This window comes from Athene noctua, chromosome 5 (genome assembly GCF_965140245.1).
Source record: "Athene noctua chromosome 5, bAthNoc1.hap1.1, whole genome shotgun sequence".
NCBI classification, from domain to species: Eukaryota; Metazoa; Chordata; class Aves; order Strigiformes; family Strigidae; genus Athene; species Athene noctua.
Window position 1 is genome coordinate 10,218,984 of NC_134041.1, and position 20,198 is coordinate 10,239,181.

At 51.1% G+C, this 20,198-nt stretch overlaps 1 protein-coding gene across 1 annotated transcript; it reads left to right on the forward strand.

Annotated features, from left to right (window-relative positions):
- Nucleotides 1-7,070: 7,070 nt before the first annotated feature.
- Nucleotides 7,071-14,294, forward strand: PDZK1IP1 (PDZK1 interacting protein 1). Its single transcript, XM_074908113.1, has 4 exons — nt 7,071-7,306; nt 11,093-11,201; nt 13,144-13,242; nt 13,769-14,294. The coding sequence occupies exons 1-4, from the start codon at nt 7,234-7,236 to the stop codon at nt 13,839-13,841; spliced, it is 354 nt and encodes a 117-aa protein (XP_074764214.1). The 5' UTR covers nt 7,071-7,233; the 3' UTR covers nt 13,842-14,294.
- Nucleotides 14,295-20,198: the final 5,904 nt, after the last annotated feature.

A 20,198-nucleotide genomic window follows, 5' to 3' on the forward strand; every position in this document is an offset into this window, starting at 1 on the left:
TCTACTGGGGGTGCTGCTCACTCTGCCCAGGGTCCCCCCTTTCACCCAGTAAGGCTGTGGAGGACGGAGGAAGGAAAGTACCTTTCTCATATGGTGCTGAACCAGGGAGTTTTACTGAAATCAGACTCTTTTCTACCCATTGGGGACCCAGAGAGTCATGCAGGGGTGTCTTCATGGGACATGGCCTTCCCTAATGCTCTTCTGCTCTCCAGGAGGCTGGGTCCTGCCTATTGCAAGACAGCAAAGCCAAGCAGGTCTCAAGGGTGCACTTAATTGCACTCAGAGCTGCCAAAACACAGAGCTTGTCACCAGCAAAGGTGGTGTAGAATTTGTCAAGGCTCAAAGAGAAATGGGTCACTGATGGGGATGAAACCTCATCCTTGGGGATTATAATCCTATTTTGAAGTGTTGCAGTTTTGAACGGGAGGATGGCAGAAATTAGGTCTGGGTGCAATGGGGTTTTTATCTTCCCCAAGTAAATGGGGACAAGAAAATGATTAGATGGGTTGGGAGTCTGTCCATCCATCCCTCTACCTACTGATCTACCCCTCTGTCTCAATGCATCTCTCTCCAGCCCTATCTTTGCTCTGAAAAAAACCACCAACTCCCTTCAGGAGCCAGGAATAAAATCGATATATTCCCTCTCCAATTCAGGTAGCTCCCCATAAATCTTACCAGCTTCAGTTTGGTCTCCTAGGACTCCCAGATCTGTTTGGGAACCTATTTAATCAGCTGAGATGATCAGTGCTGTTTGTTGCCGAAAGGCCCTTTGAACTCTTTGTCTTTCTGTTGAATGATGTTCGTGTCCCCCGAGGATTTAGTCAGACAGGCCCATTCTGCATGACAACTTGCAGGTTAATAACACCAGGTGCTGGCAGCACCCACCAAAGCCCGGCAGCGAGCCCAGGGCACTGGGAAGAGTCGCAGCCCCTCTGCCAAGCCCTTATCGCTGCATCTTCCCGTGGCCCCTTGCTTGGCTCACTGCAAAGCTCCATAAAACCACAGCAAATTTCAAGCCCAGCATGAAGAGCACCCAGCCTGGTGCCAAGGGAAGAGAATTATGGCTCCTCTTGGAGAGGCTTGGCAAGCTCTGAAGGGGTATGTGTGAAATCGCAGCCCCATATCCTGGGTGTGCAGGCTTGAGGTTTAGCATATTTTAGTGCATTTTAGTTTTTAGCTGGTTGGGAATCAGACCCACACAGGTACATTTGCTGAGGGATGGTGGCTTCTGCGGGAGGTTTCTCATGCCGGTCCAGCCCTTGGGAGCAGGGGGCTCAACACTGCTCAGGATCTGGCCTCCAGGCAGCAAACCCAGAGCTGTCCAGATCAGCAGGAGTCCTTCCACTGGCTTGGACCAGTTTTCAACCAGGGAAATGCTCAAGTGTCGCCTTCAATAGCCTGGATTTTCCTTCTAGGCTGTGTTAAAGTGATACCAGAGGCGGCTGCAAACCTGCCTCCCCAACAGCCTCCAAACAACCCAGCCTCGTGAGAAACAGCCAGATCCTCACCTCATCTCCATCCATCTGTGGCCCAAGGGGTTGGAGTTTCTCCTTCCAAAGGCTGCTGCTCTCCATAAACCACAATTTTGCATGGACCACCATCAAGACAGGCAAAGCAACCTAATCTACGAGCACATTAGGGTGTTGGAAAACAATAATCCGAGAAGGAAACACATTATCTGGCCTTGTTACTTTACAAAGTAATTTAAATTAATTTTTCCCTAGAGTGGTTAGGGAGCACTGCAACTTGCCCTTGTCTATTCTCTCCAGCTAATGAAGCTTTACCAGCGACTACTCGTGAATTCCTATTAAGACCTCATCTTAGAGGTTACAGGGCAAAGCAATTTCTGCTCCTGGGAAAGATGCCTATGAATTTGTAATTGTAAGTCCGTGTTTGATAGGGATTAGCATCTGAAAGGGGTAGAGTGGTGGGTAGCAGAGAAAACATTATTTCAATTAGCAGAAGAAAAGCAACTTAACATCTGATTATAGTTTACACTTTTAATTTTCTCCTATTCTAGAATCTGGGATAATTATTTCCTGAAACAATCCACACCCACCAAGCCAGCCAACTCTTTCCTTCTCCTCCTCTTGGCCATCTTGGTTGAGATTCACATGGAAATGGTTGATGAGTTGGGTTTTTTCCTTTAACATCTTCTCCCAGGCAACAGTCAAACTCAACAAATTTGGGGCTGGAGAGGAGGATACTGTACCAAGTCAGACCAAAATGACATGTGATGTTTCTCTTCATGCCGAGGAGGTACAGGACAAGGAGGATGGGGCATTGCTCCACAGCCGGGCTCATGGTCAGGCTTGTGGCCAGCAGCTTGGCATGGTGCTGGTGCCAACTCTCCCAGGCAGACTCCCAATGCCCAAAGCTTTGCTCTGTGTTCAGAAATTACTTCCAATCCCCTCCTTTCCTCGCATCCCATAAAACTAGGTGTCATTTGCTCTGCAGGGCCTTGGCCCTTGCACTAACCTGTGCTCCAGCTATTTTTTTCTGGCTTCTTGGCCTCCTATTTCCTAATGACGATGCAATCAGTTTTTCAGGTGGGAGATTCCTCATGAGAAGGCTTGTTGTTATTTAAGGAAGATCATGAAATCCATCCTTAACGAAAGGACAGGAGAAAACCCTCCACCAAGTTACACTGAAGCCTGAGATTATCATTTTTATGGGCTTCCAATCTTTCCTGCCTCATGTCTTATCAGCAAATGCAGCTGGAGGCTTCAGAAACCCTCCCAGCTTGCTGCTGATTTTATGGGACGAAGATTAGAGATGATCGGATAGTAAATTATTCATTCCATTCGATACCGCTGGGCAGGAGGGAATATCCAGAGCGAAGTCAGCTCCCTTCTCCCTTTCTGAGCATCATGTATTGGGATTCTGGCTATCTGCCACTCCAGCAATGCAGTGGAACCTTCCCCTGTGCTCAGGGATGATTAGGGGTGCAATATGCCCCCTGAGCAGATGGGAAAGCTGAGGGGGGATCACGGATGCAGGCTCATCCCCCAGCAATAAGGCAGACCAGAGGCAGATGGATTTTTCTCTTTGCTTCAGGAATTTTTAGTTTGATTCCTCCAAGTCCAGGGCAAAATGAGACAGATCAGGTAGGTGTTTCTCAGCCTAATTTTCCAAGGCTGTGGGGCCTGAGGCTGATGTGAACATGCTGTCAGACCCCTGGCAGCTATTGACACCAGAGACAGAGGAACAGGGAGCTCAGAGAGGACAAATCCTGGCAGCTGTGTGCAAACAGGCAGCTGGATAGAGAAAGCCCATTGGTGCCCTTGTATGGAGCAGCATCATCAGGCCCCAGCAGAGACAGTGGCTGGCATGAACGCTGCCCAGAAATCCATGCCAAAAATCAACTGGTGTAAGAAACATCATCCAGAGGGTCCCATATAATACACATGGGCCATGGTAATGCTACTGAGCAGATCTTGAGGGAAAATGAAGGGCATACCTGGTCCCCTGTGCTGGTGCCATGTCTGAGCCTCATCTCAGATGGCTGCAGGGTACCAGCTCCCAGCAAGTGTACTGCCAGGAGCAATCCTGGCTGATCCCGCCAGCATTCCCAAGAAGGAGAAAATCCACATCCTTCCCAAATGAGAGTCCAGGAATGATCACAGCCACCACCATGCCACCCCTGCCTCCCTGCTGCTTATTCAAGTCTTGCAGTTATCATCAGCCCTGGGGGACTCATGAATGGTCTAATAAAATGCCTAATAAAATGCTGAGATGTGGGGTTTTTTCTTGGCCCTATGTGTGTTCAGGAGGGGAGCAAACGGCCCAGCTGAACCCCAGGCTGGCGGGGGAGGATGTGGACAGCATGAGGCCATGCCCCATTGCCACACTATTGATACCAGGTTTTCATCAGCACATGAATAAGAAAATATATTGCCGTTTAAAGGCATTCTTAAAGAGGGGAGGTGAAACACAGATCTGCAATGGACAAAAAGCCTTTTTCTTCTTCTGTTTATCCACACTGGCATACTGGGCCAAGAAAATGCCCTTTCTATAGCAGCTGTAACTCCTGGCTCTCCCCTGGCAGCATCCATCCCAGGCTAGATTTGAAAGCCAGTGTCCATGGGAAATGAGAGAATTCTGGGGCAGGTGGGGAATATTTGTCTGTGATGGCAAATGACAAAAAACCCAATAAATTAAAAATTGGGCCTGTGGCTTTCTTTTTTTCATTTTCTTTTTAGAGCAGCCATTGAAATGCAACTATTACTTTTTTTCTCTAGGAAAAAAATACAATCTCTTCTTTAGGGGATGTTCAGGCTTGTTCTCATCTATTTTATTTATTTTTATGGCTTTACCAGGAGAGGGGGAGGAGATGGAGAGGATGAAGGAGGAAAGGAAGGAGGGAGGAAGGAAGGAAGGAAGTGAAGGAGAAAGAAAAATAACCTCCAGAAAAACACAGAGCCCCACAACGTTTTTTGAAGAGGAACCGGCATTTGTGCTCTGAGCCATATCACCCAGGAACACATTTTAGCTCAGGAATGTGCTTTGAGCAAATGCTAATTTTGGCTAAAAACTGACATATTTTTTGGTGGGAAAAAAATGCCAATTTTTGGAGGATACCAGCGTAAATTCTGAAATCTCAAGACCTATTTTTTGTGACCTGTTGTACAGCCAGCTGCTCACGAGTCACTGGGAGAGAGAGCTGAGCTGTGTCTGGGTTTAAGTAAATACTGCCAAGATGATTTGCCACTTCTGTGCCTCAGTTTTCTTCACCTGTAAAATGGACCTGTAGAGATTTGGCTCACTGCAGCTATGTGATGCTGAAGGCTTAAATGAGAGACACAGCAAGATTTCCAATGTGTTACAGTGGGAACGTGCAGCTTCTCATCTCTGCAGGTCCCAAGCCAGAGCCAGAATGACAAAAGGATGAGCTGGATCGCAAATTATGTGCCAAAATTTAGGACTTTGCCCTTGCAACAAGCCTGTTACCATTACAGTGACTTGTTATTTGTCATTCCCCCAGGCCCAACCCAGCGATATGCAACCAAGCAGGTGCCACAGGCAGTGCTTGTGGCCACAATAGCACATACTTTTGCTAATAGCTGCCGTGGGCTAAAGGAGCCTCGCTGGAGTAGAGGGGAGCTTTGAGATAAGAAAATGAGCAATTCCCTGGCCTCATCAGCCAGGCCAGAACAGTAACATTTCCTTAAATTTCATATAAATGTGGGAATGTGAAATAGTAAAGAGTTATTTGCTCCTCAGGAGAGAGCCAACAGCAAGACCCCTGTCTGGGAGGCACAGCAGCTCTGCCTTCATCTCAGGGGTTGGTCTGTCATGTCCTGTCCCCACACTGAGGGGTCCGGGTGGAACCTTGAGACATCTCTGTCCTTGGAAGATCAGCCCAGGGTCCCTGGAGCTGGGCTGGGCAGAGCCCTGGGGTGAGAAGACACCCTGAAGTACAAGTGGAGGAGGACCAGAAGGAACCCTGAGCAACCTGCCGCAGCCCCAGGCGTGACTTGGGGGTGGGTAGCAATAGCAGAGAGATGTCTCAGACCTTGAATTTTCCAAGGGCAGCAGCAGGCCCGGCTTCTCTGGGGCTTCTGATCTGCTGATAAAGCCTTCTGCTCTCAAAAGCTAGGGTTTTTTTCTGGGCTTTTATTAAGAGACAAGGAATAAACAGGCAGAAAAGAGCACAAGCTCTGCATGTTTTTCTGGATAGATAATGTGGTGAACCCAAAGTTCCCTCTCAGTTTTATTTCTTCACAGGCTATTCATTATTCTCTGTACCAGCATTACATTGCTTTTATAGGGCCTTATTATGGGCAGGTCCATGTCATGCCACTTCCTTGCTGAGTGCAGTGCCCCACAGAGTTCATAAGAGAAAACTAGCAGGGTTGGGAATGGGATTATCCTACTTTGCAGGTGGAAATTTGGCCATGGAAAGGAATTTGGGAGAGAGCTGAGAACTGACCTTCAGTCTTGTGCAGCTCAAGCCAGTTCCCACTTGTTTTCAGGATAAATGGCATTATTCTAGATCCAGAGGAAAAAGACAAGGGATGAAGGACGGCGATCCTGCACTGGTGGGTATGTGTTCCTGAGGGTGCTGCACATTCCCGAGCGTGAGTCCTTTGTGGGTGCCTGCGTGGGGACCCAGCACCTAGGTGGGATCCTGGGGAGGGTGGGGGGAACACCAGACCCAGAGGCTAGGAGCTCAGATGCTGCCGAGGGGGTTGCTGAGTGGCCCTGGGCACTGGGCTTACGGAGATGCTGTGACACACCACGAGAAGAATGACAGTGAAACCACTGGCTCATAATTTTAAAATCTCCTTCATGAGTGACTGAAGTTGCACAGTTGTGAATCCAAATAGCTTTTATTCTTCCTGTGGGGTGGGTTTTTCAACAATCCAAACCTGGCATGGGCTGGGAAGCTGCTTAACTTGGAACCTGCAACCTTTGTGGTCCCTCAGCATCTGCGCAGCTGATGTGAAGGGCCAGCCTTGATATCTGCTGCAGGTCTTTGGGTGTTTCTACATCTAGTGTCAAAGAAATTTTGGAAACAGCCCTGTAGGCTCAATAAAATGAGTGCTGTTTTCACTCTATTTAACAGTCTCTCCATTAAGCAAGGCGTGGGAGGTGGGAGGCAGTACTCAGCGTCGGGTTTGTTTTATTAAACGGATGTTTTTAAGACACAGATGTGTTTTGCTGGGTTGTTAATGACACTTGCTGAGTAGAAAAGAGCAAAGAAGCGAGTGCGAGCTGTGCCAGGCAGCTCCCTGCATCTGCAGGGCCCGGGGTCCCATGAAGTGGGGAAGGATGTCAGAGCTGGGGCATCGCTGGACCCCCTGGCTTTCCTGTTGCAGGGAGGGGGACTTGGGGGACACCTTTTTAGTCACATTCCCCAAGCACCGCAGCCATGCTGAGGAAGAGATTTACCCATCTGGGTGTAGTTTCTTCCTCCTGGGCTGATGCAAATGTTTTGTGGCGGAGTCCCCTTCCACACCCTAAGGGGACTGTCAGGTTCAAGTCATCGTGCCCTGAATTCCCCGCCAGCTTCCGCGGGGAGAAAGAAAGAGGCACCTCCTTCCACCCCTTCCCGCAGCGGGATTTGAATAACCAGGTGTGAGCATCAGCCTCCCTCGTTAATACGTTTGATAATTGACCAGGCGCTCGTTCCTGTGGGAGGGCGGCGTGCCCAAGCGCAGCGCCCTGCGAGGAGGGGCCGCCATCGGCTGCTCCTTCGCGCCCCGAGAGCCCCCGGCCCTGCGTGTCGCCATGCCTGCCCGCTGCCTCCTCCTCCTCCTCCTGGGGCTGCTCCTGGAGCTGGAGCCTGCCTGCTGCCAGGAAGGTAAGTGCAGGCAGCTGCCTGAACCTCCCGGGGAAACTGAGGCAGGGGACAAGCAGGAAGGTGCACCGAGCCCCAGGCAGGCGGGAGCTGCTCTGTGGGGTGGCTCTTGGGGACAAGGGACAACTGCAAAAGAACCTCTTGGAAACAGATAAAACAGCCCAGCTCCTGCCTAAGCTTTAGCTCCGACTTCATGTCAGTGGGTGATGGGGACGTGTGGGTGTCTTGTGGGTTGGGAGGTCTTGCCAGAGCTGGGGCACAGAAACTTTCTACCTGTTTTGCTGAAGGCTGAAACTGCCATCCGAGGTTTATCTTACCTGCTTACATGGAGATAAAGCAGCTCTGATTTACCTCTGTCAGGACTGTGTACTGGGATGAGTAATCTGTTTTCTTAAGGTTTGCTTTTTTTTTTTCTTTCTTTCTTTCTTCTCGCTCTCGTCCCTGGGCAATCCTTGTGCTGGGTTACTCCCCGAGCTTGCGGGTTTTCCTGTTAATCTGTAATTTTGATCATTGCTGAGGTGAGGGAGCAATATTTTCCTCTTCAAATTGCCCTCTCATTCCCTCCCCGAAGACTTAATAAACTTTCTATGGCTAGGGCATTATTGTTAGGAAATTCGTGGAAGGACTTGCCTAACACTAGAAATAATAATAAGTAATTAAAACTCATATGACAATGCCAAAGTCCTGGAAAATTCCCTCCCCCCTTTCTCCTTCTGATGCCCTAGCCCTGACCGCTCTTCCTGTATTTGTTTACCAACTTGCTGAGGATTTAACAGTCTGGGGTCCCAACTGACAGCAGGATTGAAAGTTTTGCTGTTGCCTGGAAAGAGGGGAAAAAACCAAAAACCACGTTTAATGAGGATTCAGAGCCTGGCACAGTTTCCTCAGAGGTGAAAAGACAGGGGCCAGCTGATGCTTTCCAAGTGCTCAGGGAAGATGTATCAAAAAGCACATCTGTGTCTTCAAAGCAGCCGTTGAGTATGGAAATGGAGGTGCAAGGGCTTATATTGGCATTGGCACTTCCCTTGGTCTCATTTGTAGCTGCAGATGCATACACACGCGTTTGTCGGTGGTGCAGACCCCACATTGCTTACTTTGGCTTAGAATATCTTGTTTAGGAGGAAAAAACCCATCATTGCCATGGGGTGAAATAGAGAGAAGGTGGCAGAGCCTGAGGAAAAGGCTGTCCCAGGAGGGACATCCTTGGTAAAGCATTTTTCCAGGAACACAGTCCTGTTTCCATAGGCGAGACTCATCCTTTCGGCCATCCTTCCTGGCAAGGAAGCAAGGCGTGCTCCGGTGGGACTCTGGCCAGGCGGTGCCCCCCAGGGCTGACATCTGCGTACTTGCTCCCCAAAAAGATGCTCTCAAGCATTTGCCTCTGCCTAGTTCTCATTCCTCATTTCTCATGCCCACATGAGTTCCTCACGCCCCACAGGGGTATCTGAGCCCCATGCGGAGGCATTTGCTGTTCCCCTGCCATCTTCATCTCCCCTTGCAGCCAGGCTCTTGAATGATCTCTCAAAGCGAGAACTGCTTGATTTTGTTTATATTTTTCCTTTTGGCTTTGAAACAGCCATCTGAGAGAGGTTTCACTTGCAAAAATATACATCACCTCCTGAGTGTGGCTGCTTAGAGGAGATTTCCTACTACTCGTCTTCTTGCCTCCTTTGCTTGAAGATTGTGAGATGCAAATTTGGCGATTTCAGTCATTGCTGACTTCATTCCCCGGTGGACCTTGAACTCCCTTCACCCTGGCAGAAACCTCACTGAAGGCTGGACCTGGTCCCCTCCTAGGCTTAGGGTGGAAATCCTGGACCTGGCAGGAAAAATAAAACTCAACTAATAAATGAATGTGGCTGAGATAACAGCCAAGGGCAGAGCGAGGGAGGAAGCAAAGCAGGCCAAAGCTCAGCCTGGAGGCATAAGGTGTGTTTGGGGCTGCACCCACGGGGGTGGTGGGCAGCAGGGGCAGGAGTATCTCCTGCCCATCAGACTGGGCAGAAGGGGACCAAGATGTGCTCTTCCTCACTGCCACCAGCCCCCCAGTACCCTCACCAGCAACCTGCTGACAAAATGGGATGTCAGCCAAAACATGCTGATACAAGTGGGAATTTCCGCCTGAATTCCTCTCACTTGAGTTTTGGCCCTGGGACCTTGCAGTAAAACACGACAAGTGTCCTGGTGGAGGGGCTGAAGGCCGTTGTTCAGGGCTGCTCTCCCGGTCACTTGCCCAGGAGTGCCACCACTTTCTGGACTGGTGCAGGTGGTGAATCAGTCAGCTGGGCTGATTTCACTTCCAAGAAGAAAAAAGAGCTTTGTTTTGTTATGTTTTTTGTGGGTTTATTTTGTTTTGTTTTGTTTTTAAAATAAAATCCTCTTGTAGTAAGGACTCAAGGAGCTGGAGGTCTTAACAGTTCTCCTCCCCAAAACCAGAGGAAGGAGACAAGGGCTGTCAGCAGCGGAGCTGGCTGTGGATGAGGAGTTCACACATGTGGAGCACACAACCCACCTTTATTGCTGCTAGTAAAGATTATTTGCTGTTTATAGCAGAGATTTGTCTCCTGTGAGACAGATGAAGTATTCAGCTAGCATAAAGCTCCCCAGTCAGATTGAAGCACCAATGCACTTGTCCTGGGGCAGCTCGGCCTCGCAGTGCCCATGACAGGCCCTGGGTCCAAGTGGTCCAAAGCTGATGCTGGAGCTGGCAGAGAGCATTCCCCACCCGCTCCATCTGCCTGCGCAGAGGTACCTCCTCTGTGTGCAAGATTTGGTGTTTCACCCAGTAGAAAGAGGAAAAGCTGTGACTGAATAAATAGTAACTAAATCCCAAAGGGTTGTGTCTGTGTCAGCAAGGTCTTTTGGTGCTGATGTGACAACACTTGGGATGTGTTTGGCTATGTACGAGTGCTCCATTGCCCAAAAGCCAGTGGGAAGTGAGGAGCAGCCATCCCAGCAAGGACTGGGGCAGGGTTTCTTCTTCTCATCGAGCTGCCCTTGAGTTCCTCCTGCATTCAGGAATACGCCTAGCAGCCTTCCCACCCGTGGTTGGATCACTGCTCAGGTCTGGCTAGAGAAAAACGAATCTGTGAGTTTGTCTGCCCCAGGGGAGCTCCCAGCCACCCCCCGCTACCCCCTGACCTGGACCCCCGCCAGCTCTGCCTGGCCTTTGTGCTGGAGGCTCTTGCTCTGCAGACTTCAACCTTCTGTTTCCCATCATAAATCAGCTTGCTGCTCTGGAAACTTGTTGAATGGTAGATTTTACTAAAATCCACACCGGCCACCATTTGATGTGAGAGCAACAACTGAATTTTATGCTGTCCCTGTTGTGGGTTCCTTATTTTACTGGGCAATGTCTGGAAAATAACCTGGGTACATCGTCTGTGGCATCTGGGAATGGAGACTAAACAGTTTGCTGAAACCCCATTGCTGCCTTTCTCCTGCCGCTTTGGGTAACCATCCTCCTTTCTTCCATGTTCCCCAGTCCTTTGTTCCCCCATTCCAGAGTCACCTGTGCCCCACTGTGTACGTATATGTATGTATATACGGGGCCTCAAAACTGCAAGGCACCATGCTCCACATGCAGTCACCAGAAAAACTGCTGTTATTTGCGCTTTTTTCATTGCTATCACCCAGGTAAGTCTGCCTGGATTAACAGCAGCACACCCTGCTTGGCTCTGCAGGACCAAGCTCTTGGCTGGTTGCTGGTGAAGCCGGGTGGGAGAAGCTCAGCCAAGCAGATAAAACCTGAAGATGTATTTCTAACACTTGTCCTCTTTTTTTCTGCAGCCCGGGGCAGTCTCCAGCCATGGTCACAGGGTGTCATTGCAGTGGTCGTGTTTCTAGTCCTGGTGGCCATCGCTTTCGTGGTCAACAGGTTCTGGTGTAAGGAGAAAGTGTAAGTGCGGGAGCCCTGGGGGTTGCTTTGGCTTGGGCTTAGCTGCCTCTGCACGGATCACTTCCAGCCACCTCTGTCCTCATGCCAGGGCTGGGAACACTGTGATCACTGTGCTGGGAGCCGGGCGGGGAAAGCAAAGACTCCCTGTCCTGGTCTCTGCTCCCTGTTACTTATTGCCAGATGCGAGTGTGCACCATTCATCCCCCCTGCTCCTTGCACAGGGACACCCCCAAGCAGATCACTCGGATGCTGCTGCCATGAGAAAGCACTGCTGGGGACAGGAGAGCCACAGCATCATGGCTGGTTTACATGGGCACACATCTCGGGGCTGACCTGAGCCTAGATTCCCACAGATTTGGGGGTGCAGTTCCCAGGTGTGCTATATCCATGGGAAAACAAGCCCAAAACAGCTTAATTTGCAGAGCAGACTGAGCCAAGACAGCAGAAGGCATGAGGAAGAGCTGGGAGAAGAGGGAAGTAGCCGAGCTGTGGCAGCGCTCTGCCTGGAGCCCATAGCACAGGTGAACAAGGTGGCCTTAACCATCAGAAAAAGGCTCTGTGGGACTGGTTACCTCTTGCCTGCTGCCAGCCAAGCAAAGCCACAGGCTGTTGCTCCTGCTCAGCTGACCCAGGTTAACTGGCTAAGCTGCAGTAGCATGGTTGTGAACCTGAGCCCAAAGTCAAGTGGGAATGAAGAGCAAAATGCTCTATAGCCTGGTTCCAGTTTCTCTACACTGGCACAGCCACTTTGCACCCAAAGTTGCTGGAGTCTTTTTGTATCCGTGCATCCCTGCAGTGTCTCCAGGCTGAGAAGGTGGGGACGTGGGGTGTACTCTGGTGCTCAGCAGGTCAGCTTCTGCCCCAGATGCATTTGAAGAGGGCCCTTTGGGATGCTTTCAGGGCCAGTGGATAGCGTAATGTATATATGTATATATTTATTTGGTCTGATTTGCAACTGCAGTCTTTGTTTCCCAAAGAAGATCCTTTGTCCTCAAACTGGAGGCGCCCCCAGGCTGTAGAGTGGGAGGCAGGAATGGTGTTTCCCACTGCTGCCCATGCCTGGCTGCCTCTCCCTAGCCCTGAGGCCGAGGATGCTGAGGAGGGCTTGAGGGGGGATGGCGGATTGTTTTAATTAATCTGGCCTCTCTTCAGAAGAGCGGGCAGTGAGGCTCAGCAGCCTGGCGCACTGCCAGCTCTGCACTGTCACTGTGACAGCAGCTATCAGCTCAAGCTGCTGCCTGTTTATGCCAGTCTGTTCCTTGGAAAAACCTTTGAACTTGCCTTTGGACAGGTGCTGGAGGAGACAGGGATACGCACACAGGGTGGGCCTGCACCCACCCTCCACAGCTAAACCACCCCCAGTGCCATTCGGGCCACGGGCTCACTCCAGAGCTGAGCTTTTAAACTCCAGCTGAGGTCTAACACCCAGTCACTGCCCCGTGGCTCCTTCTGTGAGTGATCCAGAATCACATCTGAAAGAAAGCAGCTCGGCTTTGCACGTGTGTACGTGCACCCTGGCACCTGCAGAGCCTTGGCGTTTCTCTCAGTGTCACCTGGGACCTGTAGCAGACTGTTTTGCAACAGATTACATAGAAGAAGACTGGAAAAACCAGTTAGTGGGAGAAAACAATCCCACGTATTGACAAATGAGTCTTGCTGACTACCAGCCCGGCACTGGGAGTCCCAGCTCCAGAGACAGGGGTTGCCACTCTGTGTCTGGGCACGGCCCCCGCAAATCTGCCATGAGGGTGTCTCTCCTTGCCCGTGTTCTGCTGAGAAGGGGGCTGAGCTGGGTGTCTGAGGCAAGGATCACACATCCAGGTCCTTTGTTGTCTCTGTAGTGTTGGAGCAGTCGCTTCTTTTCTGCTGTCACCACTGTGAGCTGTTCCCTGGCACAGTCCTTCTGTTGCTCTGTCTCAGCTCCTCTCTTCTCCCCTTCCAGGGAAAATGTCGAGACAGTGGTGAGCGTTGAGAACAAGCAGGAGGCCGTTGTGTCCAACGGCCCCGAAGGGAGATTCGTAACAGCTGCAGCCGACTTCAGGTGAAGCACTTGTTCAGACCTCCTCCCCATGGCTCCCATGTTCTGTCCCCCTGGTGACAGCTCAGACATGCAGAGCTGCAGTCTCTCCCGCTTAGGTTCTCACATCTCCCATGCACCTAGTTTTGGGGCTTTTATCCTCTCGAGGGGCTCAGGAGAAGGCAGTGAAGGAGTATCCCCTCCTCCCCAGTCTCTCCCCATCCCTGCAGCTGAGCCCCATGGTCCATCCACCACCTTGCAACCTGCTACACCACATTTTTCTTGTGCTGCATCACACCTTTCAAACAGAGTAAACGACCAAAAGTGTCTGTAGGCCACCACGCAGATGTTGACTGTCATCTGACTCTAGCCTGCTCTAGAGTCATTCCCAGCCTCTGCTTGGCTCTCCTCTTGGCAGAGGGACCCCTCCTGCCCTCCCCACCTCACCCCTCAGTGCAGGGCCCGCACCAGCAAGGTCAGGGTGAGGTCTTCAGGGAGGTTGGTCTTGCTGGGGGTGAGCTCACCGCTGTGCTTCTCCCTCCCAACACAGGTCCAAAGAGAGCGAACATGCCTATGAGAACACCGTGGAGCCTGAGGAGAGGGTGATCACCACTGCCATGTAGCAGGTGTCCCGGCCAGCTGCCCTCGTTCCTCCTCTCACTTTGCTTCCCGCTGTCACCATGGGCGTCTTCACAGGGACCCTCTGCACCAGCATCCCCCGTGCGTGGTGGCTTCTGACCTCTCTGTCTCCTGATCTTTTCCCTTCTCACTTGCGGGATGTGTTCCTCTGCCTCGGGGGCTGGTGTCCATGCAGGCAGAGGTCCCAGAAGAGGTCTGCAGATGCCACCTCTTCTGCCTGGCATTCACCCCATCTGGTTGGCGAGGCTGATGTCTCCAGTCCCAGGGAGGTGCTGACCTGCTCCAGAGGTGGAGGGGTCCCTGCTGGGTGCCTAGGACTTCCCCACACACTCAGCCACCCTCTGGGGAGCTGTTGATGGAAATCTTGCTCTCTTCTCCATGTTTCATCCTGCTTTTTACAACCTACACCATGCATTTTAATGTCAGAACAAACCTTCTCCCCTGTATATATCTTTCCTGTGGGCAATAAAGAGAATTGTTGCCCATATGACAGCAAATAGGGTCATTTTGCTAATCACCCAAAGGACTTTCTGGCATCTCGAAGCACTCCCAGCCTTCAGGCAGTTGGGGAAAGGGAAGACCGGGTGGGAAGGCGGCAAGGCGGCGTGGGGGTGGGAAGAGTGCTTAGACAGAGATCAGCAGCCCCATCTTCCCCATGATCTCTCCTAGGATCCACCTTGTATTTCCTCACTTGGATGAAGCCAAGAGCACTTTTGCATGTGTCTGTGTGTCAACAGGGGAGAGAAAAAGTTGGAACATTTTTTTTTGCTCAGCATTTGGACTGCCCCAGAGCTGCAACAGGCTGTATGGGGAGGTGAACATAATTTCCTTTCAGTTGCCAGGTGGGGAAACTGAGGCACAGCACCAACTCAGCACTGCTTAGTGGGTGAAAGGCAGCATTCCCTGAATCCCACAGTGCACAGACCCACAGCCAACTGTGGACCATTCCCAGGGCTGGGAGCTGGGGATGGCAATCACTTACTGGTGTTACCAGGATGTGGCTGCAGGCTGCTCTGAGCAGTGCTGTCTCTCCCCAGGGCAGCTGGCCACGGTGCAACCTGCTCCTGCCAGGCTGTTCATTAACCAGAGTCTGTTTTTTGCTGTGGTGGGGACAGCGCTGGGGCCACTGTGGGAGCAAAGAGTGCTCCCAAGCCATGGTGATTGCAGGTTGAAATGAGAGACCTGTAATGCCTTGGCCTTCTCTGGGACATCAGCTGTCCAAGTGGCATGCAGAGTTCTACCTTTGACCAGCGAGGAAAGGGTTAAGGGGCTCTGCAGTCAAGGGCAGCCCAGTGGCAGCAGGTGGAGCAGGACTGGGAGAAATGGCATGGGATGGGGCATTATTGACAGCCCCTGAGTTTGGGGGGAGCAGGGTGGTTTGGGGGCTGTGCAAATGCAAGGGGGATGAGGTGGCACAAGGACATCAGGTACTTGAGCCCCCTCTGATCGCCAAGGCAAGGGGAAATGTTAGACTCGTTGTGAAACACCAGCTGTGAAGGGTTTGGATCTGTGAGGATCCCTGGCCTCTGCTCAGGAGGCGCTTTGGAGGCCCATTTGCAGGCAACGATGCCAGAAGTAGTTGTTGGGGCTGGAGGTACCTCTTTGCCTCTCACTAGCAGAGCTCCTGCTCTCTGTGTTTCAGCCCTGAACGGGCTTCCCATCTGCAAGGGCTGTTCTTGCTCCTGTGCGCTTACCAGTGACCTTAAAAGCCTCAAGCCTGTCCCGGAGGAGGTGCTGCCCAGCATGGTGCAGGCAGCAGGCTTCTTCCCCAGGTAGGGTCTTGCAAAACACCCTGTTTTCCTACAACACTGAAACGTGAGAGGAGTAGTCCTCAAAGCAAAGATACGACAGTCCTGGTGGGGAGCTCAGCCCAAAATGGGCCATTTCCCACCACAAGGAACTCTCAGGATGGAGTATGGAGCTGGAGCCTGGTGCCACCACTCGCCATGAGCCACTTTCACTTCCCACAAGGGAAGCTGTCGAGGTCCCTAGCGGGTGGTGACACAAAAATTCGGGCATGGGAGTAAAACAGGAACCTTCCAGTAACAGACCCACCCTGAAAGGCATCTCCCTGAAAAGCCTCATGTACGCAAGCATTTTAAAAATGCCCTCAAGATTTGGCGCTGGGAAATCACAGCTTCAGTGAGAAATGGGGGGGGGTGTGGGGTGTGTGTGTGTAGAAAAAAACAGGCAGAAGGGTTGGAGGGGTCAAGCCCTTGAGTGTGGAAGCACGATGGCTGTCGTCCCCAACATTAGGTCAGAGCTGTTCCCTTCTACCGCCTTCCTTTGGGCAGGTGGAGGCTAAGCCAGCCCAGGCTGGGTTGCGGACCTCTTCACTTGTGCCTCTGATGGATGCTGCTTCCCTGACTTTTCTCTTGCAGGTGCCGAACGTCACGCGGGTTTGGAAAAAACAGGCTCCCTGGAGTTCAGCGGTACTGCTTCGCTCAGCAGGGTTTAAGGAGGATTAGTCATTGCATGTTCCTGCCACGTCAGCACTCCGGCTGGGGGCTGGGGGTGTGGTGAGAGCAGGGGAACCCATTAATTTTTACCTCTCTGTTGCAAAAGGAGTTAGAAACGGCATCCTTATAATGAGTAACAGTGGGAGTTTATTCCCTGCCCTGTGCACACCCTGAATATGTGACAAATGGCCGAGCTGTTGCCTTGGCAGTGCCTGGGTGTAGGTTTGGAGTAGGGGTGTTCTGGGGGATTGGGGGGTCCCTTTCACCATGGATGGCTCCTGTGGTCTTAGGTCCAAGCAAGCAGAGGGATGAGGTTTTACCGCTGCATGTTTTGGGCTAGCTCAGGAACCTTGATGCTTGGTTTTATCCCAGCCAGTGCCTCTTCAGAGTTCACTTTCCCAGGGAAAACATCTTTTGCAAGAACCACTGCGTTACCTCCCTGGTGGGACCTCATGTCTGCAATGCCCATGATGCCGTCATGCCTCAGTTTCCCTTGTCTGTCAAGCACGACCCAAGGCTGGCTGTGTGAAGCAGACTGCTTTCCCACGAGCCATGCAGCCAGCTCATGGCTGCTTCTCAGTGTGATCCTAAAAAGAACAAAAGGGAGCAAGCATAAATGAAATTTATTGTTGGAAATCTTAATTAGATTTTAAGCCCCAAAGGGAGAAAAGTGAGGTATTATCTGACAGAGCTAATGAGTGTTAAGGGTCCATTGTTGTATTTCTTGTTTACCTTTCTGTGCTAGCTGATATGGCCCGGATCCTCGCCTGTACTGCCATAATTAGGATATCTCATCTTTTGCTGATAGGGTCGGGGATGCTCTTTAAAACATAATGCTGCCTCATCCCTCCCTGGCAGGATGAGTGTGATCGGGAAGGCAACTTCTGGTGTCCCAGTGCTTGTGCCTGCTGTGTTGATCCTGTGAGCTGGGGGATGCCCTCCAGAGCCAGGGCTGTATCTGATATCCCCCAGGTGATGGACACCTGCAAAAGCTTTGGTGACCTCTCTGAAGGTCCCTAGGCCAACTTGCCTAGGGGCCAAATTCTCCCCAGCACCTCTCTCCACACAGCATAGGAGGTGGCTGTGTCTGCCACAAATCACTCCATGCTCACCTATGAAGAGGAGGGACACCTGTGGGTGCCCCATCCTACCCCTCATTCGGTAATGCCAGTATCTCTGAAGCTTGGGCATCAGGAAGATGTTCAGGGTTGGGACCCGTGGTGGACAGGATAGTTTCCTTTTGGGTAGAAGATATTCAGGGTGGCGTTTTTGCATTACCACTTGTTACAAGATGTATCACAGCTTTCCTTTGTGGTCTAGAAGGGTGCAACTCATCTCTTGGACTCACAGATAATGGGGCATCTTGTTCAAATCCACTTCTACTCTGATATCAGTTTCCATGATCTCTCCTGAGGCTCTTTAGCTGTGGAGGTCTAAGGTATTTCTGTTCCAGCTGTGACCACAATCCTGGAGCAACTTGGGCAGGTGAACACCTACCATATAAATTATTCCAAGGTGGTTTAATTAAAGACTTGCCATTTGCAGGTAAACTGCTGCTGGAAGGACCACCAGCTCCAGTCCTGGCCCCAAGCAGTGTAGCCTGGCATTTATGTCCCAGCATTGAGTGCCTTGACATGCAAGCAATGCGATTTGGACCTCCAGAAGCAAAAAGGGAGCCTGTCCCACCATCATGGTCCTTTGGACTGGAGAAGGAACCCAGTCACCTTGGTGGGAGCTGGAAGCACAGTGTGTAGGGGTTGTTAGGTGTGGGCAAGGGGGCTGCAAAGTTTTTGGTCTCGATTCAAGCCATTGAAAGCCAGAAGTAAAATACCATCCATTGTTGGTTTATACACCCGTAGTAGCCAAACAAACATCCCCGGAGCCTGTCCTTATCACTTTATTACACCTGCTAGAGTGAATAGATTAAAGAGGACGGGGGAGGGGGGAGAAAGCAGAAGAATCCAGCAGAAAAACTGGGTTTTGGGATTGTTAATTATTCTCTGGGGTCTCTAATCTTTAACTGGCAAACAGCATCACTAACTGTCTTAAAGCCCCTCCTGGAACATCCTGATAATAAGCCATCTGCATGAAGGCACCCCGTTATCTGCCCTCCTCCAGCCGCCTGTGACATGGCTGGAGTGGGAGATAATGAATGTGTGGTGTGTAATAACGACACGTCATTCATGATTATCGGCCTGATACCCAACCTTTTAGCTCCATTGTTTGTGCTTCAAAAAAGAAGAAAGAAAAAAAAAAAAAAAAGGAGGAGGGAAAGAAGAAAAAGGGGAATTTTTGGTGCTACGGGCTGTCCCAGGGTCCCCGAAGTGTCTCCCTGCCAAAGAGGCTGGCTCTTGTAGCATCTCCCAGAGGGTTTGGTGGTACCCTGGAAGGACTCATCCGTGGATTGGTGGCTGCTGTAGCCATGGTGATGGAGGGAGAGAGCCGAGACAGCGCAGAAATGTCACTGCCTGGCAGAGAGACATTTGGGGCAAATGCTCAGGCGATTAGATCTGTGTCACTGGATGCTGCCCGGCTCCCCACACTGAGTTTTGCTGCTCTCAAAGCCGTTCAGTGGTGGCTTGGCAGAGGAGGTTATCTTATACGTGCTGCTGTCCAGAAACTGCCAGCATTTGAAGGCGGGAGGGACGTTTGGGTTGCCGGGTTTGACCTGGATAAGCTGAAAAGCTTTTCTCCTGGTTGTCGCTGCATTATGGCTCCAAGATGCATCGGTGCTGTGAGATCTTTTCCCAAAAGCTTTGGTCCTTCAAACTGCAAACCTGCATTAAATGTGATTCTTAACAGGGAAAGACTTTAAAGTGTTTGGCTTGGGTTACCTCAATTATTGTCAGAACTGCCTGGAATAATGATCATTTTTTTGCATAAAAGATGGCAGGAGTTTCTCCTCTCTTTCCTGAGCAGATTTTCCAGAGCACTTTCCCTGGGGAAGATCTCCTTTAGAAGTGGTTGGGGTTTGGCCATTCATAACAGTCAGGAGGACTCTTGGAAACCCCTCAAGCAGCCTCAGTCATGGCAGTGAATAGGGTTATGGCCTCAAAACACGGGTCTGGGAGGCAAAGCAGGGCATTGTACGGAGACAGGGATGGGCACCAGATGTGGGTCCTCATAAGATCTAACAACTTCTGCTCTGGCTTTATCCCCCCATGCCCAAACCAGAAGATGCTGTAGGGACATCTTGATGGGTCATCTAGTTTTCTTTGCAAGCCACCACCAAGGACACTGGGCTGGGTCTTTGTGGCCAAGCACTCCCCAGTCTCTTTGCTTGGACCACAAGTCGGGGAGTGGATGAGCAGAGCTTCAAGGCCACTTGCTTGTTCCCAGATGGGTGGCTGAAATGTCTGACAAATAGGGCCAGTAATGAAAAGCTGTATCAAACTGCTGCCCTCCAATGCCCTCGCTATGCTGGAGGTGGGTAGGAGAGCTGGAGTCTGACCTTTGAGAGAAGCCTGAGACCGCACGCAATGCAAGGGTGGTGGCATCAGCAGCTACACAACCTGCACCTGGTCTCTTTCTGGGGCTGAGAAGGGGATGGTTGGGAGAAGGGGAACTTGGTCTCCAGCTGCCTTGCAAAATAAATACAATCTGCACCTTGCTGGTTATTCACAACATCCGTATCCCATTAGGTACTGAGACAGGCAAAATGAAGGTCCAGATCCAGCCTTAGAGGAATTTTGTTTCTCAAACTGAGAAAAAATTTTGTTTCTCAAACAGCAGGCAGCAGAGATGGGGAACGGGGGGCTGCAGGGGTTTGTTCAGATGGAGAGATGCTCAGGTTTGGCTGTCCTGGTCTGGTCATTAGCATAGGTGATCTGCCCAGACAGACGGACACGGCTTAGCTATGTTAATGCCTGCAGTGATGCTAGT